At 39.4% G+C, this 25,062-nt stretch overlaps 1 protein-coding gene across 1 annotated transcript; it reads right to left on the minus strand.

Annotated features, from left to right (window-relative positions):
* Window positions 1–18,252: 18,252 nt before the first annotated feature.
* Window positions 18,253–24,415, minus strand: LOC142493151 (uncharacterized). Its single transcript, XM_075596705.1, has 2 exons — window positions 18,583–24,415; window positions 18,253–18,481 (listed from the first exon to the last, which is right to left on the minus strand). The coding sequence occupies exon 1, from the start codon at window positions 22,285–22,287 to the stop codon at window positions 19,354–19,356; it is 2,934 nt and encodes a 977-aa protein (XP_075452820.1). The 5' UTR covers window positions 22,288–24,415; the 3' UTR covers window positions 18,253–18,481; window positions 18,583–19,353.
* Between the last annotated feature and the right edge of the window lie 647 nt (window positions 24,416–25,062).

Genomic DNA, 25,062 nt, shown 5'->3' on the forward strand with positions numbered 1-25,062 from the left:
TACTCATCAGGCATAGATCATTACATTTCTGGTAAAATTCTGACAAATGAACTACATTCTGAAAGCTTTCTGGGTATATTCATAACAAAGTTGAATATGCATTAAGCTTTTAGTAGATTGTTTCCAGGCATGCACTTACTGTAGTTTATCGAAGGATCAAAGGCAGACATAGACAGGTTGACACTTATCTCTGTGTCATTCCTAATGTAGAACGAAAGGTTAATTATATTGCAATCATTATCTAACGTAGTCCGGTTGCAAATATGATCTATAGTCCTTTCAAGAAAAAATAAATTGGAATATTTAAGAGTGATAGCACCTACCCTCTTAAGTTGTATTCTGTTGCTTTCAGGTATCAACAAATTGATTAAGGGCAGTGATTTATTGGGTCTGTGAATAAGAGTAGAGTTGCAGCACCCGTTATTGCACTCGTTAATGCAATGCGAGGCTTTAATGCTAAAACATTATTTATCACAATAAATACCACAGCTCCATTGAAAACAATGCAGAAAATATCTACCATTTCCATTGAAATGATACCTACTCTACCTGTATGTATAGTATTACATACTGTACATAATGTATTTATTTTTAAATATTTTGAATAGGAACATTACATTATGCATCGTGTTTGCATGTTTGTATACGGAACCATAGGATAGAGAGGATACTGTGCAGATTTGTGTTACATTTTATATTAATTAAAGCAGCAATACTACATTCTCCCTTTTCCCCCGTGTCTTATTTGAATATGTAAAGCATCCGACAATGTACAATTCTACATTCTTACCTAAGCTGGTAATCGTTTGGTGCTCCTGTTATATAAATCTCTAAAAATCCTGATTGTGTGACTAACATAATGGCCACCTTTCAGTTTCAATTAATCCTTCAGTCAGTGTAACTCAGCAGCTACAGTATTTACAGTTTGCAGTTCAAACTGCTGGGAACATTGTCAACAAATTATCACAAATAGGAAAGTTCTATGAAGATGTTGTACTGAAGGGGAGGTGGACTAAAACCTGCTATAGAAATCAAAGAATGCTCAATATATTAAAACTAATGAAAAATGGCATTAAGAATCGAATAAAAAAAAAACAGTCACTATTGTCTAATATGACGTAACTGATTTATTTAAAAAAAAAAAAAAAACCCATAAGATATCACATGTTTTTCTGCTTTAAGCACATGATTATACTGTAGAAGTGAATGTACATTTAAAAAATAGATTTACTCTGAAACCAACTGGATTTACACAGGGAAAGTGATATTGACTATTTAACTTGTGGGATGATTTCAACTTTGGCCTACGACTGAAATACCTCATTATGTAATAATAACTGTTGAGTGCTAAGATTACTTGTGTGCTTCTCAACATGCCCTGAAGAAACTTGCCCACTGACAAAAGAAAGCGCATTAAGTGGTAAAAATAGCTATTGAGTTAAAAAGCCATTGGTGATGCCTATTATGTGAAATTGGCATCTGCGGAATAACCCAACGAAAATACCTTTGTATATTTGCTGCAATTCCCCTTTAAAATTGTAGACCTAATTTATTAGCAATGCCTTTGTCAGCTACAGTAAAGAATCAAGTGTCTTTTATGTGGTCATAATAGTAGTAGTGGGAATAAATTTTTTTCACATCTCTACTTTTGAAGCCCAATTTATTAATCTCTCCCTTTTCTAAGTTACATCCATCCTAATACTAATAACTGTGTACCTGAATTGTTAAGTGACAGCACAGATCTCATCAGTTTAATTACTGCCACTCAACATCCACATAGTGGGCTTTTATTTTATGTTGCAATATACATACTAGAGTCAAACTGTATCAAACATGTTTGTGATAGACACAAGGGAACCCTATAAGGGTATATCTTGTACAATCTATCATTTTATTTTATATACCACATCTGGTGAGCCAAATGACCCGTATCTGTTGTTAATATTTCTATGATGTGCAGGACTTTGAAAATACACCTTTGAGGTTTTTAATGTGTACCACAATAGTCAAATAGACCAGTGAGATTTTGAAAGGTCTGCGCTAAATTTTCTTTATGTATTAAATCTCTACAATAAATGTTCTTAATTTTGTACAGGCATACCCCGGTTTAAGGACACTCACTTTAAGTACACTCGCGAGTAAGTACATCTCATTTAATAGGCAAACAGCAGCTCACGCATGCGCCTGTCAGCACGTCCTGAACAGCAATACCGGCTCCCTACCTGTACCGAAGCTGTGCGCAAGCGGGGAAACTATAGAGCCTGTTACACATGTGTTATTTACATCAGTTATGCACGTATATGACGATTGCAGTACAGTACATGCATCGATAAGTGGGGAAAAGGTAGTGCTTCACTTTAAGTACATTTTCACTTTACATACATGCTCCGGTCCCATTGCGTACGTTAATGCGCGGTATGCCTGTATTACTAATTACCAGAACCTAAAACAAATATACACTTCTTCAGTGCAAATATCGCTAACAGAACTTTGCACTCTAAGTATTTGGTACTGTACACCCAAAGATAATGCTTTAGTTTATGTAACTTCTTTATAAAAGAAGGATATGTGGTATCTTACAAGTGGAAGAAGAGTGATGGCAATAGGTAGAAGGAATTTAATTGCAATTGGAGGCTGAAGGTGAAGAAAAAAAAGAAGTTAACTGAAAGAGCACTATGAACAATTTTTTTTTAAATATTATGTTTGGTAGGATTGCAACTTAAATTTTATTTTTATTTTTTATTAACTCATTAACCTTTCAAGTATATGTGAAACTTTTCCACCTTAGTTGTAGCAGATGTCATCACAATTTATCTTAATGGCAAATGGCAGAGGTCCTTTTTACGTATTATGTATCTGTGTATGCATGTCCGAATGTGTATATATCACTGATCATCTTCACTTTACAGACGTAATTCAGGAATATAGAACCCAAATAGTGAAACTGCATTTAAAAAAATAAATAATGAATAACGATGTAAGGAACAGAGATGAGGAAAAGAAGAGAAAATGGAGTCGAATAAACATACTGCAAGGGGTGAACACAGAGCTGATAGAGCAGGCTTTATCAGAAGTTGAAAAATATATATAATAAATAAATAAAAACTAGAAAAAAGAGACAAAGACGTACATTCAAGTGACAGGCCTATGGGATGATATGAATATAAAAAGGGGGGATGGGGGAGCACAATAGTTGGAAACAGGCAACGGTATGGATCTAATAAATGCTATTTAAGGTGAAGCAGTAGTTACCATGAGCAAATTAGGTGGCTCAGGTGGCTAATGTCTAATTGGAAGGGAAAACACACATAGGTTTGTATGTATTAATGAGTTGGTGAGATAAAAGTATATATAACTTACACGGCCTTGTGTAAGCTCAGTCACATCAAGGTTTCTTTGGGAATCCCGTGTTCTGCCGTTGATGCTTTTCTCCTTGCGGTGTAGGTACTTCTTCTTGTTGTCTATGTCGCTATCTTCATTAGTTCAGGGTGCCGCTCCAGGGGGATTTCCTCTCGTGTAAATAGAGAAGGGGGATAGGATTAAAACATATGCATATATACGTCAATGGGGGGGGAAGGGTAACGTGGCTATAAACCACTGGACAATGTGATAATCTAGCACTCACACGGGCTAATGTGAGTTTGTTCTTATCTTGGTATCTTGCTCATGTAGGGGTATTACCCGATCAGAGGCAAGTGATGAAAGGATGGGGTACAAGGGTATAAATAGTGAAAATATAACTCAATACTCACACGGGCCAGTGTGAGTACACACTCCTAGCGGTATCTTTCTTCTTCTGTTCCTGATACAGCTAGTAGTGAAGATGGAATTAACATACAAAGGACACTAGGGTCTTCAGGGTAAAACTAATTTTAATGAAAATAAAACAACACAGAAAGATAAAAAACAGAAACCAAGCGTTTCTGTGGGACAATAAAAGCAAGGGGGGGGGGGGGGAGGGACGATGATATATTACTAAATAACGAGCACCAAACCAAGAGAATATAACAGAAAAAGTTGTGATCGTTCCCCCTAGCCTTTCACGCACATGTATGTTGATGAACGGAAACTGTAAACTTAAATATAATTTGTATAACCAAATATGTATTATTATTTTTTAAACACCAAGGCAAATGTATACAAGATGCATGTGACTCAAATAAAAGTATTTGTGGAAAAAAAACAAAAAACACTGGGAGAATGGAGCCCTACTTCAATTTTTTTTGAAGTGGTATGTAAATAGACTTAAAGTGACTGTGGAAGTAGGAGTAAATTAATGAATTCATAGAGCACATCATAGATGGAAGACAAAATATCTGGTATGTGTATCTCATAAAAATTCTTAATTCTCCCCTTAATTGTTTTCAAATCTTAAGGATTGAGGAGCTTAACAAGCAGTGTGTGACAGAGCTTAGAACCAAGTGAAATATGCCAATGCATGTGTGTCAGGAACGCCATGCCTGTGTGCACGTGTCTGTGTATATCAAAGAGGTTAAAACAACCAGCAATCCAACAGACTCACTCACCTCCTGAGGGTTATCTCCCCAAAATCCGTCACACTACACCTCAATATGCTACCACCATGGATAATTTACCATCCTCAGGAGTTCTTGGTCCCCTGTTTACTGGAAAAATATGTAATTAACACAAAAACCCAATTTAGTTAAATGTGTTAAAAAATGCAGTTAATCTCTTCAAAAAGTTATTAGGTTCTATTAGAGCACAAAGACGTCCTTATCCAATTTTAGAGTTAATATACGAAAACTGAACAGTGCTTGTTTACTGAGGAACAGGTAAATAAACATCACAAGGAGGTGACACCGGGAATTGAACTAGGTTTCCCTGATTCAAAGTCAGTGTTATTGTTTACAGTCAGTGTCTTCACTTGCTAAACAGCTCCTTCAGACACCATGACCAGGAGACAGAGAATAATTTTTATTAAAATGAAAGTTAACCCCTTGGTTGCTGTATTTGTTGACATACCTTAACATATTTGTCAATAGGGTGACAATACAGTATGCCTGTTCCAATTTTGTTGAAATGGTGGGTTTTTATAACTAAATCTATGTGGGCTATAGTATTGGACAGCTTTCACTGTTATGTTGATCTTTATGAATTTATATATTCTGATACATTCTACTGTACCTGATTAATACTTAAGCTGACTCCAATTTAGACAAGCCAGGATATGTAGATACTATTCTCGTAGCTGATAGGTCACCATTTATAGTTAATTTATATTTAGTATAAGGAGTGGTTCAGTGAGTAAAGACACTGAGTTTGCAGCTGGGGAACATGGTTCTTGTGACCTTGGGCAAGTCACTTTATCACCCTGTGCCTCAGGCACCAAAAATAGATTGTAAGCTCCATGGGGCAGGGACTTGTGCCTGTAAAATGTCTCTGTAAAGTGCTACGTAAAACTAGCAGCACTATACAAGAACATATTATTATTATTAGTATCAATAATTGCCACAGCCATTTCTCTCCCAGTATCCTAATTCCTAAGTTTATTGCCTCTCCTTTCCAAGTGAGGACAGTGTCATCATCAGACTAGAATTTCAGTTTATTTCATTCTATTCTGCTACGTTCCACTATCCTATTTCCTCTTCCTGAAGGTAAAAAAAGCAATAATTATTATGCAGTTGTTTCTTAAAGGGGATAGCACCTTTATGGTTATCCTTTCCAATGTGTCATAGCAAAAATTCCAAAGCTGTGACATTGTGTAGCAATACATGTTCATTGTGTAAATGTAATATTCATTGATTTATTGATGTTTAGAAAATGTAAAAAAATTATGCTAAATGGCCAAATACTAAAAAGTATACTTCAATACAGTTGCAGGAAAAAACATATAGGCCAGGATTCACCAGCATTAACGGTCATTGAAGTCAATGGCAGTTAATGCCAGAGTGGTGTGCAGTTTCCAACATTGGAGCTTGAAGAATCGGCCCCATAGTTCAATAATTCTACTTACAGTAATACTAGAATTATGTGATCAATCTACGAATAACTAAATCAAAGTTGCAAAATCTCTCTTAAAAAAAGAGGGAAATTCCAAAAATGGCTATTACGGTATGCATTTAGGTAATGGCTAAAATATATGTTTTTTGTAATAATAGGAATTGGTGCACCGGTACTAAAAACTGTAACCATCGGAGGGAAGGGGGTGGGGGGAAGGGTACGAGTCAGTCAGTTGCTGCAGAGGGTACATCACTTCATAGAGTCCTGTCATCAATTTAGGGAATAGTTTACGAAGAGAAGTTCAGCATGCAAGCAGTGTCTGATCTAATTAAGTATTGTGCTAAGTTGGAAGACAAGATTGGATTTCCCAGCCTTGCAATGGACTTTACCAGTATACTGTTTCCATGATGCACTGGGGTTCTGAATAAAGTGATTTGCCTGTGGTATTGGGTTAAGCTGGTGAAGCAGTTCTGCAAGCTGTTTAGAAATAAAAGTGGCTATTGTTTTTATAATGCAGTCCTTGTAGGAAGCAGTGTGTGTGGAGGAGGGGATTGGCAGCATTGAAATCCATGGTGCCTTGCTCAGCTTGCTGTGTATTACTACTACTTGAGGTGCAGCAAAATCAATCTAAAATCTTCCCTAGAGTATTTATTCTAAGTGCCAATGTCTGGTATCATATTCTGATCCGATCTTAACTGCTATGGAAGTCAATGGCAGTTAATGTGGAATCGAGGTGTGTTACTGACATTGGGTCTTTGAATACCGCCATTTAAAACTTATATAGTGTATTGCTGCTATTTTATCTAATGAGTAATTTCTATCATTCCATTAGGGAACCATCTGAATAGTGAATAACAAAAAAGCACATTTATTAAATAAAAAACCTATAATAGGCAATGTATGTGTAAATAGATTTTTTAAGGCATTTTAAACCGTTTTGGTTTCCATAAGTATCTGGTACTTTTCTACAGTAGATCCCTATTCAAGAGGCATTTTCCATGCTAGAGATAATTTGCTAAATTCCTCTAGCACAGAAAAATACAGATCTTTCTGTGATGTCTATTAAAATAACGTCAAATCATCTTCATAATGTAATTTTCCAGAACCACGTGAGCACAATTGTGGAAAGTTATTTGTTTAAAGCACTTTTGCATTAACCAAAGAAACATATTGTACTTAGATTGCCAAGTATACTCTTCAAATGTAACTCATTCTAATCAACTTTTTCTGTTGTCCAATGAGGAAAATGCTTCTAGGATTATGTTATGTTTAACCCTTTATTAAGCATATATTTATTATGTTTAACATTATTCAACTCTACGTAACCCTACCGTTCCCTTTGTAATATACATATGTTGTGATTATAATAATAGCTAGAAATATTCTAACACTGGAAACTAAAAACGTTCTCTGTATTAATACTGAAACAGGCTATATATAGCACGGTGTATACTATAAGCACTAAATAAAAAGTAATATCACTATTATTTTCAAGCCAATTTGCCTATAATTTCTGTAATTTTATGTTATAAAGATAAGCTGGCTACCTTCGCTGCTTTTATTTATCATAAACTCCTATAACTCTTTAAAACATATTTGCTTAGGATTCAGGAACTCGTGCAAAAGCACTACACACAAAAATGTTTTATATATATATATATATATATATATATATATATATATATATATAGCAAATGGAAATATTACTGTATGCTCATTTGCATGTCTTAGACAGGTCTGCAACCCTGCCTTTCACCATTATCACCATTATCACCATTATCACCCTGCACACAGCACTTCCACTGCAGCAAGAGATTCTGGGAAATGACACGCAAATGAGCACACAGTGCCACCTTTTGCTTCAAAACCATTAACATGGTTCCCTATAGGCTTAAGCTTGCAGCATGGTTATGTTAAGGACCCTTTACCCTTCAAGTGAAGAAACTCCTGTGAATGTGTCTCTGACTAGGGAGTGACTATCATTGTTCATTTAACTGTGTGTACCATTCCAATTGTTGCTGGACTTACATGCTGGACTCATATGTTGTACTCAAGTGGTAATCTCTATGCGTTTGAATACATATATGATCAGATGACCGCAGTTCAATGCTAAATCCTCCATACAGTAATTTTAAACTCACATGGTCAAGGCTTGCATAAGGGTTCCTTTCTGCTTCTTGTTCACTTTACTTTACTGGATTAAAGAAAGTATTCCGGATTTATATCAGTGGATTTCTTTCTCTATAGTGATTCTCATATATTTGAGCCCCAGTTGTTTCCCCTACCTAGGGTAATCTAATGCTTAAAACATAGCGTAGACTCCCTTCACGTGTCCGCAAGAGACTTCAAAGATGCACAAGCCAACAACAAAGGCATATAAATACTCAGTATGTAAATGCATGTAATAGGTAGATAAGAGTAATAATACTCAATAGTAAGTTTACACATGAAAGAATGGCAAGAGCAAGCGCCAGAGTGGGTGATGTGAACGAGCTCAGAGGGAAACCCGGGCTTCTTTGGTTGTCATGGGATGCGTCACCACGTTGGTAACTCCTTTAGCGGACGACGTCACTCACGATTTGAGATGGAAGGTGAAGGAGATCGGAGCAACATCTGATGCATATTAAACTAGCTGATTGTTCCCGTTTTGGCGCGAAGCTTTTCTTTTAAAAATTGCATGTCGCTCTAGCTGCCTTACCACTCCAAGTTTAAGACAAGGGTCGAAACATGTAGGAGTGGGAGCGCCTGGTGGGACCCCCTGCTTCTCTCTTCTTTGAGAGCACGTAGCTATACCCCATGTGACTTTGATGCTATGCACCCTCAAGATTGAGATGGTTATAATTGCAAGACTGTTATTTTGCCTGAATACTCTTACTGTGTTTATTTGACATCTTTTGACTGTGACTTTTTCCATTTATGGCCAGTCATTACTTACATTGTCAGCGTGACCTTAATTATTTCATTATGGCACATATATGCTAGCTTTAGTATGAAGAGCAGTGTATTTCACCACAGTGTGGATAAGACATAATACACTTCATAATGTTCATTTTCTTACATCCATTTGTCTCTGTTACGTGTCACTATACACCACAATAGTGTCAGGTTAGGATCGCTCCTTTATTTACTACCTATTTGCAGCAAATAGTTGGCTATCAGCCTTGCCATTCTTTCATATGTAAACTTGCTATTGAGTATCATTACTGTTATCTACCTATTACATGCATTTACATATTGAGTATTTATATGCCTTTGTTGTTGGCTTGTGCATCTTTGAAGTCTCTTGCGGACACGTGAAGCAATTTTTCCGTATTGTGTTCTTATGTCATATGTGATACTTAATACATTTTGGTTACTTTGGTAAACCTGAGTGCTTCTTTAGGGACTCTTTCTCTGTTGCCACACATATATCAATATATATATATATATATATATATATATATATAAATATATATGAACAAAAAACAAACAAAAGCGCAAGCTCCATAGCACGTAACTGAGTAAAAAATAAGGTACATTTATTTAAAAAATCAGCAACCCATAAGAATGTGCACTTACAGGATTTCAAACAGAACCATTCGTGGGAGAGAAATCTCTATTGTGGTCATCTGCGGTGGTATGGTGAGTCCCAGGTTTAAAGAGTGGATGTAAACAGCCCAGGTTCACCATGAATTGGCAGCAAGATATAAAGGCATCCAATGCCTGCACGTCCTTTGCTCCCTCATACAATGATTGCTAACACTTGAAATTACCGCCAGCCGGAGCGCAGGGAAGCCAGGGACTCCAAATACACCAATACAATCGCAATGACGTCACAGCTCTACGCGTTTCGTCACACTGCAGACATGCATGCATGGAACTATTGCAACTAGTTTGGACTGACTCTTTAGCTTTATCCGATATATTTAGTATCTGATTGTGCGCCTGATTGCCAAGGTGCAATTAACTACATTATCTGCCAATTAAGTCTTATACAGTGACCAATCTACTATGTGTGCCATTTCTGTTATGCATGGTCTGGCTCTTACCTAATGAAGCCACACCAGTCAGGTCATTAGTTTGTATGATGATTTATTTATGAATATTTTTTAATTAAGCCAGAGCATCTCAGTATATATATGTTCACATTTATGGGTATCACTGTACTGCATTTTATTATGGGTGTTGTTGTTTGTGCCACATTTTTCATGCTTGTTTTATTGTAATGACCAGCCTATGATGCCATTGGCCAATGTTGCTAGCATTGACACTGTATTTTACCCTTATACAGCATTAGGCATTTACACATGCCTTTATTCAGCCTGTTTAGGCTTATTCCCCCTCTTCCTTGATTAAAGCTAGTTGCTACACACAGTTTAACAACTGTTTATGAGTTATCACATTAGTTAGCAAGCAACATGATCACCATTCATGCCCTGAGACGCTCAGATCGCGAAGGACCACTTCGCCTGCAGTTGCGCTTATTATTTATTTAATTCCCGCGGTTCGCGCATGCGCAATGGTTATCCTGTCAGCTCCACACGCATTACACTCTCCCTTCACCAGCTCGCGGCTCGCGCATGTGCAGACATGCGTTTCATTGGTTACATGCGCCCCCTCTGGCTCTGAGACACGCGACGGAGATGATTTGACTTATAGCCTATAACCCTTGACCCCTGCATGCGCTGTGAGTGCGTTTCACGGGACGGGTGCATCATTGCGTTTCAGTTAACGCCTGATGGTTTGGTTGCAATGGGAGGGTCCTGCATTTAGCATGTAAGTTATTGTTTGAATTAAATTATGTGTTGCACCTGTTTGTCATGGTTTGGTAGGGTATTTATATGTGTTCTATTGCACTCTGTATGTACATCACCTTCAGAAAGGTCCCGTGTGTAGGACCAAAATGTTGGATATGATGTCTCACTAAATACAAATCTTTTTTGACTACCTCGTGGAGTGCTGCCTCTGATATTCGCTCATACGGTATCGTATTGCCTATATATATATATATATATATATATATATATATATATTGTGACAGAAACCAGGGGTTGGTAATAAACTCCATATACAGGGCTCCCAGGATACTGAACAGTTTCTGTCCTGTCTAAGCTGAACAGGGCAGCCTCGTAGTACAGGCACTCCATTTCACAGTTTGTCTGCTGCCTGTTTTCTGTCACCTGTCATGCTGATTAGAGTTCAGGTATATAAGACCTGTTTCCTGTTTCCTCTGGGCCCCGCCCAAGAGCCTGGAAGGCTGCTGAACTGCAGAGGGGTGAGAAAGCCTCTTTCCCAAATCGCTTCATTCATTCTGTTAGTTTGTCTAAAGACTGCAAAGGTACTTATTTTGTTGGTGGAAGTGGACAAGCCACTTCCAACTCTGAGTCAGGGACATCTAAGTTTTAAGTTATCGCTCAGACGAGCAGCTTTTTGTTTGGCTTTGTTTTCTGTTTACACTGTAGCAGTCCCAGTGCCTGGGACTGAATAAACCAGGTATAGCCTGTTTAAAGGAACAGTACGTGACGTCTCATCATTTAACCTACCCTAAAAGACCGTGTTCTAACAGTCCCGGACAGACGGCGGAGCCCCGGAGTAAGCCGTTTGTCACAATATATATATATATATATATTATAAAAGAATACAGTGCTTTAGATTACAGAAAAAGATCATTACAAGAACATACAATTACAGTAAATGCAGTACAGTTTCTTAAAATAACAGGATAAAACATAAAACAGAAATCCCAATACATTACGTTACCATATGTCAGGGTTTTCTCCAGAGAGGTCACTGGTGTAGAAAAATGGAAATCCAAGTGTTTCATCCCAAAACATCCATCATACCTCTGTTGAATTCTGATTTTCATAATACCCTGCTAAGACTTATGTACTATGTTTTTCCCCATTGAAACCACATAAACCCACCCCTGTCATAAATCAGCTGCTAAATTGATGGTTTTACGATAGAGAAAAAAAACCTGCTCTAAAGCGGCATTTAGAATCTTGCCTCAAGATTTAAATGCTCATAGCTTAATTTCCCCCAATACTTAGACAGACGTGAGCCATATCAATAGATTCAGGCGATTATGATGGCTGTAACAAGCTTAATTTTGAATGACAAATGGATGTCTGTCTTTGGCACCTCTTTCTCATGTCATATGTGGTCTCATTGCATGCGTCTCTTTATAATATTCAGATATCTGTAATCGTTGCACTGTAGCGTAGAGGTTATCACCGAATATCCTAATTTCCAATAAAGTCCTCCAACTAAGGCGTGACCTGTGGGTCACCTCTCTCTGGGATTCACCAGTAATCATTCAAGAACGTTTATTTTTCTTTAATGCTGAGAGCATAGTATCTGGCTATCATGTATTGCCTTCTAAATGACACGTGTCACTTTTAGTGATGGCCCCCCCAAATTAAGTCCTGTTGACCTGCCATGACCCCAATATATTGTATTTTTAAAACTGTACAGATGCAGTCACCAGTATCTGACCACTTGCCTTGGAAAATCTGGGGCAATCTCCCAGAAAACTGCAACATTTCGGTGAGATTTCTGCAGCCAGATGAATGGCCCATTGAATTATCATCGTGGGGGTCCCTGAAGGTCCCATTCAAACTGAGACCCCCGCTGTGTTAATCCGATGGGCCATTAGTCTGGCTGCAGAATCTCACAGAAATGTTGCAGCATTTACTGTGAGATTGCCACAGTATTTTCCCAGACAAATAGTCAAATACTGGTGGCTGCATCTGTAGCTACATTAAACCCTGAAGCACAAGATTGACTAAAAGACTTAATATAAAATACTGTAAGCTGCAGAAATTTAGACGTGCATAGACATTCTCATCATCATTTTAAAATATGTAATATTCATGGGATAATAAATATCTAATCCCCTGAATGTACAGAGACGTTGAAGTGTATACCATATCATCCTCTTCACCCCTAGTCAATCCACTGCTGGATGAAGGCCTCCCCAATGATCTTCCAGGTAATGTGGTTGCAAGACACTCTTCTCCAAGTTGCTCCAACAAATATATACTGTTAATTTTCCCATCTCACTTTTGGTCATCGTCTTAGTCTTTTACTTTAACTTGGAATCCAGGTGAGTAATATTATTGTCCAACAATGGTAATTTGTTCTTGAAATATGTCCTGCCACTGCCATTACAAAACGTTTACCCTTGTAATAGTGTCACAGACTTTTGTTTGGTTTTGAACCCATTCTATCATTCTCATGTCTCTTCAGGTAATACCCAGAATACATCACTCCATACATCTTTGAGTTGTATGAAACTTCTGAATGATCTTTGCATTTAGGGTCCAAGTTTCACGTATGTACGTGAGAACATGCAGAACACATTGGTCAAAACTTTTCTCTGCAGGCACATAGGAAAATCTTTCAAGGGAACTTTCCAGTTTGTTCCAAATTCATTTAATCCCATCTTCATTCTCATGTTGAGTTCATTCAAAAGGTTCCCATTCATTGTTACTTGCCAGTCATGTAGACATAGGCCCTTATTCTGTAAAATGTGATAGTGCTGATGAAAAGCCCCATTAAAGTCAATGGGACTTTTCATGTGATAGCACGTTATCTGCGCTTATCACACCTTCCAACGTCTTCTACTTCTATTCCATTTATTTTGCTTTTTTCAGATTTTACACATTTGTTGCATATCCCTTGGTCTTGTTGAGATTCATGTGGAGTCCCACTTTCTTACTTGCTTCGGTAAGTTCTCTGATTTATTGCTTGAGGTCTTCGGAGCTTTTGGCAAAAATAAAAATCTCATTTGCAAATCATAGGTGGCATGAGAATTAACCGTTGATTGTGAATACTTTTTCTTCCAAATCCAATCTCCTGTCTTGAATAATTTTTCAAGTGTTGCTGTAAAAGGCGTTGGTGACAGTGGGGCCGATTCACTAAGCTACGTTAATTAGTGCTGAAATGGGTTACATCACTCGGGCGAAAAAGGGTGAAGCCATAAGCGCTATTCACTAAGGCTGTTTGGCGCGTTTTTGGCCTGCCTTGCCCAAAAGGGCCATATCACGCGATCACCTTCTTCCCCCCCTGATATCGTGCTTAAAGTTAGATAGCATGATAACTATTATAAACAAAGCAGCCTGTAAGAACTATATGGAGACGCTGCGTCTCAATGCACGGCTCTTACAGGCGATCGTGCTGTACAAATATGATTTTTAATACTAGTGTACATGAGCAGGGGGTCTCCTGAGCTGAACCGCATTGGTTTCAGGTTTGGGGACCCCCTACTTCAGGAGATATAGGCCCCGTTATGGGGTGCCGGTATCCCCTGCAGAATGTAAATGTCACGTGACGCGGGAGCTTTACAAGTGCAGGGGATACCGGCACCCCATAACGGGGCCTGTATCTCCTGAAGTAGGGGGTCCCCGAGGCTGAAGTCAACCTGCTTCAGTTTAGGAGAGGCCCTGCTCCCGTGCAGTGTGATTACAATCCATATATTATTATTGCTAATATAAGTGAACTGAATTAAGTTCTTACAATTGTGTCCCGTAAAGTTCGTGTATGTTCATTTTTTTCAACGGTGTGTGACAGTCTATGGAAGGACTCAACCACTTCACTATAATTGTGTTTTTACTTCTTTTAGATATGTTTTAGTTCACAGCATAGCTATGGTACTGTAGGGGTTAAGTGCTGAACTGTTGATCTGGTGAAATGATGAACTGATTAAATGAGGGAAGCACACGTGAGAATTTATAATTACACTTTGGCGGGAACATTTCTAATACACCCTATAAAAGCCGCCCGACAACATGTGGTCTGCAGCCCCTGAGGCTGCTGGGACTTGCAGTTCCCAGCGGATCTATGGGTGTAATGGTCGCCGCTGGCATTATACTGCGCATGCACCTGGTGTACAAAGATGGCTGCCGTAACTCTAGATACTATCTGCGCATGCGCGAGACTTCTCTGCACATGCACGCGCACACACAAAATGGCGGCGCCCTCTGCGGAGCACCGGCGACCCGCTCGCCAGTTCACAATCTCCCTGCAGCAACCACACAACCATCCCCCTCATGCAGCCTGGAGGTAACAGGGGGACCTGGCAACATACTATATGTATCAGGATAACTATAACATTGCTCAATTGCTCTGGAATATTCCTGTTCTTCCACCAGCATCTAAAGAGTTTATGCAAGGATTTTCTCTTCTTCTTTCCTAGACTCTTTCAATATTTCAGTAATTCCATTTCCCCCTTGATCCTTCCCATTCTTCATGGATTTTATTGCTTTTGTATTGTATTGTATGTCTTTATTTATATAGCGCCATTAATGTACATAGCGCTTCACAGTTGTAATACATGTGGTAATCAAATAATTAACAGAAAATATAAATAACAGGTCATGGGAATAAGTGCTTCAGACATAAAAGTAACATTAAGGAAAAGGAGTCCCTGCCCCGAGGAGCTTACAGTCTAATTGTTAGGTAGGGAGAACATACAGAGACAGTAGGAGGGAGTTCTGGTAAGTGCGTCTGCAGGGGGCCAAGCTTTATGTATCGTGTTCAGAATATCCACAGTGCTATTCATATGCTTCTTTAAGCAAGTGTGTCTTAAGGTGGGTCTTAAAGGTGGATAGAGAGGGTGCTCGTCAGGTACTGAGGGGAAGGGCATTCCAGAGGTTTGGGGCAGTCAGTGAAAAAGGTTTAAGGCGGGAGAGGGCTTTAGATACAAAGGGGGTAGAAAGAAGACTTCCTTGAGAAGAACGCAAGAGTCTGGATGGTGCATAACGAGAAATTAGGGCTGAGATGTAAGGAGGGGCAGAAGAGTGTAAAGCTTTAAAAGTGAGAAGAATGGAGTGTGGGATGCGGGATTTGATCAGAAGCCAGGAGAGGAATTTCATGAGGGGAGATGCTGAGACAGATCTAGGAAAGAGTAGAGTGATTCTGGCAGTAGTGTTTAGGATAGATTGTAGGGGAGACAGGTGAGAGGCAGGAAGGCCGGACAGCAGGAAGTTACAGTAATCAAGACGGGAGAGAATGAGGGCCTGAGTCAGAGTTTTAGCAGTCGAGCAACAGAGGAAAGGGCGTATCTTTGTGATATTGCGGAGGAAAAAGCGACAGGTTTTAGAAATGTTTTGAATGTGAGGGGCGAATGTGAGGAGGAGTCGAGTGTGACCCCTAGGCAGCGTGCTTCGGCTACTGGGTGAATGATCGTAGTTCCAACAGTAATGTGGAAGGAGGTAGTAGGGCCAGGTTTGGGAGGAAGTATGAGGAGCTCTGTTTTAGCCATGTTGAGTTTAAGGCGACGGAGGGCCATCCAGGATGATATAGCAGAGAGTTTTGCAACTTCTTCTGGAAGTATGCATGGTACATCATTCATGGTTTATTTTCACACATTGTCTGTTAGTTAAAACAGGGTATAATCTGTGTTCTCATACAATTTCATGTTCTGTGTTCTCGTACAATTTCATGTCCTCAACGCATTTATGATAAGCACACTGTCTTTTATTGTTAATCCATCATCTTGTTTGAATGCAGTGATATGATTGGGAAGAAGCAAAAGTCGCTGCTTTGTCTTATTTAAGCTTTTATTATCTTCGATAATCTTCTTCACTGTATCGCAGTAAAATTTTGTTACATCTTCCATTATATTTTTGCGGATTATCTTACACAAATATGCATATTCAATTCTTGTTCTTGCATGTTGGAATTGTTTTATTTCATGTTGTCTCCTCTGTAGTTGAATGTGCAGAAAGCAATTACTATCTTCATAAATTCGTCATAATTGTTTGTTAAAGCGTCCCCATATATTTTGTGTAAAATTAAATCATTTTTCAATTCTAGATTAAATTCTCTGCTATTGTTCATGAGGTTATTGATGTTGATTGGTTTTGTCTTCTTTTTAAACAGTTTTCGTCTTTCCTTCTTCGGATTCAGATGTAATTTGCAGCTAACCAATCTGTGATCACTCCTTCTGTCAAAACTATTAAGCATTTTGCAGTCTTTAATCACGTGTTTCTTGTCAGCTAGGAAATAAGCAATTTCATTCTTGATCCCATTGGGTCGATTCCATGTCCATTTTCTATTTGGATTCTTCTTGAACTATGAATTCATGATGTAAAAGTTTTCACATTGTGCAAATTCTACCAATCTGTCTCCACGTTCATTCCTTTTACTTTATACTTACCAACTGATGCTTAATCTTTCTGCTGGGCACCCACCCATCTTTGCATTGAAATCTCCCATAAATAACTTGAGGTGATACTTTCCTTTGTTGCTAAAGTGGTTGATTTCTTAGTAAAAAGATTCCCCTTCATAGCCTGTGTGACGTGATGCTGGGGCATACGCTTGGAAACCTGTATGTCTTTGTCAACTGAATGAGGATTGTGGCTTCTCTTTCTCATTAGCTTTCATACTCCACAGTTGTTCTCGTGTTAATGATGAAGCTTACTACACAAATTCCTCCATTTTTTTACTTCTGTAATAGAATAGGTGACTGCATTTGAGCTGAATGCAGCCTTCATCTTTTATTCGTACTTTAGTAAAGCCAGGAATATCCCATTTCATCTTTTCAACTTTGTCTTCCAGTTCATGCAGCACTGCTTCACTGGAGAGATTCCGGCAGTTGCCGGTTGTCAGATTTAGGTTTGAATGACAGCTTTTGTTTAACTTCTGGGGATTCTTAGCACTTTTTGCCTTCATGCCTTGTTCCTTAATGCTGTCAGGCCCAGGGACAATCCAGCCTCTGGAAAATGAGGGCCATTGATTTTCAGTAACTTCCATATTTGGTGGTTGTGGCCTTACCGTTCTTGGCAGCCATCCTTATTTGAATGTATATAAATACCTTTCCAACTTTATGCCAAGTATATTTTTCAAGTTTTCATAGTATGGTTAAACCTACCTACACAAGTGCCACTATACTGCTGCGGCACAGTTTATTCGAGCATTTGCCCGTTCTGTGCCGCAGCAGTAGCCTGGCGCGCGCCCGAGTGTGACGGGCGCGCGCCGAAGCAGCGGAAGAGCGCCCTCCGATCGGGGCGCTCTCCCTACCGCTGCCGGGTCCGCCGGGTCCCCCGGAACCCCCTGCCGCTGTCCCGCGATCGCGGGACACCAGGGCTCCCTCGGGGAGCCCCTGGACACGCGTGCAGGGGGCGCACGCTCCCGATGACGCGTGACCGCGCGTCTATGACGCGCGGCACGCCGAGGGGCGGCCACTAGCAAGCCGGGAGATTTCCCGGCTTGCGGTACCGACCACACTTCAATAAAGTGTGTCGGTAGTGTACTTCTTCTTGAACACCTATTGCCAACTTCCCATCACATAGAGATGTTAGATAAGCATTTGAGAGAAGAACACCATTTATATACAGTATGTTACAAGATATATAAATACAAAAATAGACATAAACCTGGCGCATGTGTAAATACAGTGAAATGATGTGAAATGATATTAAAGTCCAAATATACAGACTATTGTTCCCAATCTTGAGTGGTCATCTGGTGATATATGGTATCAAAATCACAGTTCACAGAGCAAAGAGTGAACAGTCCTCCTCACGATATATTCAACCTGCAGATGTATGACATAGAGCAGAGAAACAGGACATTGCGCAGTATATCTAGTTGCCAAATGTGCCCTTATGATCAAAGCTCAATGAAATGCCTACTTACTAGAAGTAGATAGGATGCATGCAGGGGAGAGAATCTGTACTTGGAGCCTTCTGAGTCCTGGTCGCCTCTGGTGTAACACGAACCCCTCGTGGTATCCTCTGCTTCCGTGGACGTCAGGCAGGTCTCCCTTTCAGGAACGTAGTTTCCTGGATCTGCTTCAGGGTTCCTTCAGCCTCTTATTTCCTCCAGTGGGGACAAAAGAGGGAAAGGATTGCGCAATAATAAAAAACTTTAATGACGCCTACCTCTAACAAATAAAATACTCACAAAAGACGGTGAGTGTAAAAACAAAGAAGTGCCCGACCCAGCACAACCCAAACGCCGCACTCAGTCTTTGAATGTCCTCCTCGGTGCCGCGTGTACCTCGCGGGATTCCGGCGCGGTTTGGATGACGTCACCGTCTCCTCTTCAATGACTAGCAGCTTGAGTGTGTCGGGCAGTACCTCTTAGGCTCCTCACTACGCGTTTCGTGATGGGGAACGTCACTTCGTCAGGGGATTGTGGAGCCTCATCAATCCCGTGTGCAATATATAGCCCCAGTTTAACCCCTCGTATACAGGAGCCACTTTGGGCCAAAAAGTAACAGGGTGATTCCACTTGCTGATAATTACCATCAGATGGGTATGAGCTTAATCACCTCTGAAGCGACTCCCTGACTCAATTAGGATTCATGGGATCACTTGATGCAAATACAGTAAAAATGTATAAAACCATGTATAAAAACATATGAAATTACATTGGATGAGAAAATAAATGATTGGTTCCAGTGCATCAAAGGAATGATGCTAAATCAAAATCGATGTTTAACCCTTTCGGGGAGAGGGTCTTGAGAGTATAGATCCAGAAGGTTTCTTGCTGTGAAACCCTCTGTAGTCTATCACCCCCTCTGATACCCACCTTGGGGCAATCTATGCCGATACATGTGAGCCCCTCTGGTGATTGATTATGGTGCAATTTAAAATGGTTGGAAACACTGTGTGTTTCCAAACCATTTTTAATATTGTACACATGTTCGACAAATCTTCGTTTCAGTGGTCTCCCCGTCCTGCCCACATATTGTAATTTACAGGGACATTCTAAAAGGTAAATACAGAAATTAGATTTGCAATTAATAAATGAACGGATTTCAAAACTTTTACCGGTTACATTGGATTTGAATTCTTTACATTTTGATCCATAACTACAACCAATGCACTTCTTACAGGGAAAATAACCTTTAAGTTCTTTTAAACACATTGTTTGTCCCAATCCTTGATGTTTCTTAGGGCAACTAGGGGCCAGCTGGGATTTTAAGTTTTGAGCTTTTTTATACACAATTTGCGGTTTGTCAGGTAATATGGATTGTAGAATAGGATCTCTTTGTAGGATCCCCCAGTGTTTATTAAACACTTTGGATATCTCCCTAGACATACCGTTAAATTGTGTGATGAAAGGGAGAAATACTTTATTTGCATTAGCAGCTACTTTTTTAACCGGATGGATCAAGGAAGCCCTTTCTGTGTTGTTAGCTTGCTCAATAGCATTTTTAACAACTTTCCCATTGTATTTCCTATCTTTAAACTTATTACCCACGTCCTCAATTTGTTCCTTATACACTTCCAATTGTGAACAGTTTCTTTTTACCCTAAGCGCTTGTAATTTTGGGATATTTTTTAACCAATGGGGATGGTGGTGGCTGGATGCCAAGACATAGGAGTTGGCATTCACCTCTTTGTAATAAGTTTTTGTGTGTATCTCATTATTAACAGTGTAGAGGGTTAGATCCAGGAAGTTTATAGACTGTGGACTAGTACTAAACGTGAATTGTATATTATAGTCGTTTGTATTAAGATGTTCTTTGAAGGCCTCTAAATCTTCTTTAGTGCCCTTCCAGACGCATAGCACATCATCGATGTAGCGTTTCCAGAGTACCAGGTTTGCACCATATGGGTTGTGGTTAAGGATGTAATTTTCTTCCCACATGCCCATAAAAATGTTAGCATAACTTGGTGCAAACCTGGTACCCATCGCGGTGCCACACGTCTGGAGGTAATAGCAGCCATCATGAGAGAAATAATTGTGGGTGAGTATATACCTGATGGCTTCTATAATGAATATTTTAACTGAAGATTCCATGTTGGTATCTTTATTCAAAACCCACTCTATGGCCTTCAGACCCTTTTCATGGTCTATAATAGTGTAAAGGGACACCACGTCGCATGTGACCCAAATCAGATCTTCTTCCCATGTTAGATCTTCAATGGTTCGTAACACATGCGACGTGTCCTTGAGATGTGATGGTATTTCTACCACATACTTCTGTAATAGATGATCCACAAATTGAGATAGGTTGGATGTTAGGGACCCTACCCCTGAGATGATAGGTCTACCTGGGGGTTTCAAGGGATTTTTGTGGATCTTCGGGATAAAATAGAAGAGTGGTGTTTTAGGTTGTTCTATCAATAAGGACTCCAACTCTTTTTTACTGATAATACCCGTATCATACCCTTTTGCCAGCCATTCAGATAACTGAATACCATATTCCTTTGTGGGGTTATTTTTAAGTGTTTGATAGGTTTCCCCATCACTTAATATTCGTTGGGATTCTTCCTGATAGTAGTCCCTGTTCATGACTACTATCCCACCACCTTTATCAGCTGGCTTGATCACTATCTGATGATTATTTGATAATGATTTTACTGCTTCCTTCTCATTTGTGGTCATATTTTGTTTTTTACATTTGAAGTCTTGGCTCAAGTTTTCTAAGTCTCCTATGACCATGTCCGCAAAGGTGTCTATAAACTTCCCTTTACACATCTTAGGGTAAAATGTTGAACTTTTCTTAAATGCAGTCAATGGGGACTTCACTGCGTTTGTACTTGCTGTGTCCATGTTAACAGCTCTAGTGACTGCATCTTTGATAAAATACTTCTTTAGTGTTAACTTCCTAACATATTTATGTACATCAATAAATGTTTTAAACATGTTAGGTCCCTGGACTTGAGCAAAAGTGAGTCCCTTTTCTAATACTTTTGTCTCAACATCTGAAAGTTTGTGATCACTAAGATTAAAGATATTCTGTTTTTTTACCAATCTCTGCCTGCATTTGTTCTTTTTCTGTTTTCTTGTTCCTCCTCTCTTTCCTCTGAGACGTCTGCTCGTGATCTTTTTCTTTCTAACTCCCTGGGTCCTTGCCACTCTCTCCTGCTCTCTCTCCTGGCTTCGTAAAAGGGCTTGTGACCTCTGCGTTGCTCTAAAAAAAGGAGGAACAAATCTTTTATTACTTTCTCCATCTCTATCTTCTCTTTCATTTGATCTCCATAGTGGTGATCTCTCCCTATATTTTCTACAAGTTTGATCTCCCTCAGATGTCTGTGATCTAAATGATTCATATCTTGTATGACTGTTTTCTGGGTTCTTCAGATCTTTTGTATCTTTTTTATCTGTCTTTGTCTCATTCTTCTTACTTTGAGCATGTTTAGAATTGGAGTTTTTATGAGACACTTTACTTGTTTTAATTACCGGTGGTGCTGTATTAATTACTCCTTCTACATTATCTGTTGGGACTGTCACCTGTTCTCTTTTCCAGTTACGTTGTTTATTTTCGTGATAATCTTTTTTGTCTCTTGCAAATTTAATTTGCTTATTCAATTTGGTTTCTCTATCCAATTTTTCTATTCTTAAAATCACTTTGTCCTCTAGTTCCTTATATTCCTTTAGTTCCATAAAGGGTTCCAGATTCTCCTTAATCTGATTAATCTCACTGTCAATGATCTCCAAAGTAGAGGCTCTTTGTTTGATCACTACAGTAACTGTATGAGATTAACCGAACATTGGTCCAGATAGAAATTCCACTCCTCCATGAAACTTTCTTTATCTTTATCTAACGTGGGGACTTTTAAAACTCTTAAGCCCCTTGGGATTCTCTTGCACTCCAGATATTTTTTAAGAGCGTAAGAGTCCCAAGTTTGCTTAACTTCCTGATGTAATAGTTTCTCTAATTTTGAGAACTGCGTTTCTAGATTTTCTATTTCCAGATCCATACAGTCTGGATTTTCATCAAAGACCCCATCAAAATTGCCACCTCTAAGTGCTCTATTAGTGAAAAGAGCCATACTAATGACAAAGGTGAAAAGGGTATTATGTGAGGTGAGCAGCTGTACAGTGGGAGATAACAACAATAAAAATACAAAATATACTGTGACAAGCGCTATACCTAAATTAAAACTATGCAGTGCATATGTGAATTAATAAGTGCAGTGCACAACTAAAGCAGCCTGGTAATCTACTGAGGAATATCCCAAAATAAACCTCAAAACAAGAATATAAATACAAAAATAGACATAAACCTGGCGCATGTGTAAATACAGTGAAATGATGTGAAATGATATTAAAGTCCAAATATACAGACTATTGTTCCCAATCTTGAGTGGTCATCTGGTGATATATGGTATCAAAATCACAGTTCACAGAGCAAAGAGTGAACAGTCCTCCTCACGATATATTCAACCTGCAGATGTATGACATAGAGCAGAGAAACAGGACATTGCGCAGTAAATCTAGTTGCCAAATGTGCCCTTATGATCAAAGCTCAATGAAATGCCTACTTACTAGAAGTAGATAGGATGCATGCAGGGGAGAGAATTTGTACTTGGAGCCTTCTGAGTCCTGGTCGCCTCCGGTGTAACACGAAACCCTCGTGGTATCCTCTGCTTCCGTGGACGTCAGGCAGGTCTCCCTTTCAGGAACGTAGTTTCCTGGATCTGCTTCAGGGTTCCTTCAGCCTCTTATTTCCTCCAGTGGGGACACTGAAGCAGATCCAGGAAACTACGTTCCTGAAAGGGAGATATGAGAGGAAATCCGGTCTGTGCACGAGTTCCGGAAGACCCCCCTGCTGTTAACTGCATCCTCGCATTACCATCTTACCAGCTGGAACAGAATCCACAAGAGACAACCAAATATTCTGGAGGACGATCTGTGGAGTCTGGAGACACCTCCTCTCTATGCCATTATTTATTGGCCGCTTGTTAGATTTCAATCTCTTTTTAATTTGTTGTTAATAAACAGTGTTATACTATGTTTCCCTTCTCTTCCCTATTTTGAGGTATCATCAAGAGGTCCCCCCATCCCCATTTGAAGATTTGTTGTTCAAATGTAAGTGTGTTCCCTATAGAACTTCATACGTTTATTATTGTCTCTTAACCACATAAGGATTGTGAAGAACTGCTCACCTATTATACCGTAGGTCCATAAAACGTTAGGTGCAAAGAGGTATGAGGTCAATATTAGAAAGAGTGAACAAAGAAGTTCAAATGGTACCCCTATAACTGCACTCTAAACCAATGGTGTATGTTTCTAGGGCTATAAGGTTAAGAATCCCCTATACCTGAAACTAAAATCGAAAACGGCGCAAAAAACAAAAAAGTTTTAATACATCTTTAAATTTAATAATTACACTCAAATGGATAAAATATGGCTATGAACTGACCCCTCGGAGGAGCGAAGGGAGTCAAAGATAGGGATAATAGTAAAGCTAGTAATCTCCTATGGAACATATAAGGGAGGTTAACCCCATAGACTCCTGCGTGTTATTTAGGACATATGATGCTCATGAACTAAACACATAGTATCAAATGCATACTGCGTAGGCAAAAATAAGGTAGCTGTATCAGACTTAGTAGTACACAATGTTGACAGCACTACACAGATAAATATAAGTATCGCACTGTATATAGTAACGTGGTGTTAAATGGTCTATGCTCATAACCAAATAGCAACTCCTGGGACTGTGTCACTTTCAAAGGTGTTATCCCTTCCCTCAGACTCGTATAGATACAAGTGTTGCAATCAGTGTAACAAGCCTGTAACAGAAAAGCGTTGTATATTATTATTATTACTATTATTACTATGTACACTGGCGACACACTTTATTCGAGCTCGGCTAGTCCCACGAATTCGGGTATACCCGGGTGTATTGAGGTTTGTGACTGTTTTCTGCCCGAGTGCATTGAGTTATTTTCCGGCAGGGATTGAAGCATTTTATTCCCGCTGGCTGCAATACTGCACAGTATATATATATATACTGCATTACAATTCATGAATTTATGCCATCTGGTAGACACGCGAAGCATTGCAGCCTATTAAATCCTAATCATTATCATTTAACAGATCAGCCGCCCATCAGCCAGGCATGAACCCAGGCTGGGACGGCAAATGCAACGGGGCTTGCCAGAGGTGAGGAGCGGCGCATTCCAGGTATCTGCCAGGTACATACCGGGTATTTGCTCGAATAAAGTGTGTCGGTGCAGTATGCTCACTGTGGAGCTTAATAAAGTTTTTTGAATTTTCCAAGCGTTGGTTGTGTGGAGTGCTGTGACCACGGTTACCAAATCCTCCCTTTTACACGTCATTTCCGGATAGGAGCACGCCGACACCACGAGGAGCAGAGATGGCCACCGGAGCGTTCTTGTAGCTACAGTGCAGAACGGGTGTCGTGAGTAC

This window comes from Ascaphus truei, chromosome 4 (assembly GCF_040206685.1).
Source record: "Ascaphus truei isolate aAscTru1 chromosome 4, aAscTru1.hap1, whole genome shotgun sequence".
NCBI lineage: Eukaryota > Metazoa > Chordata > Amphibia > Anura > Ascaphidae > Ascaphus > Ascaphus truei.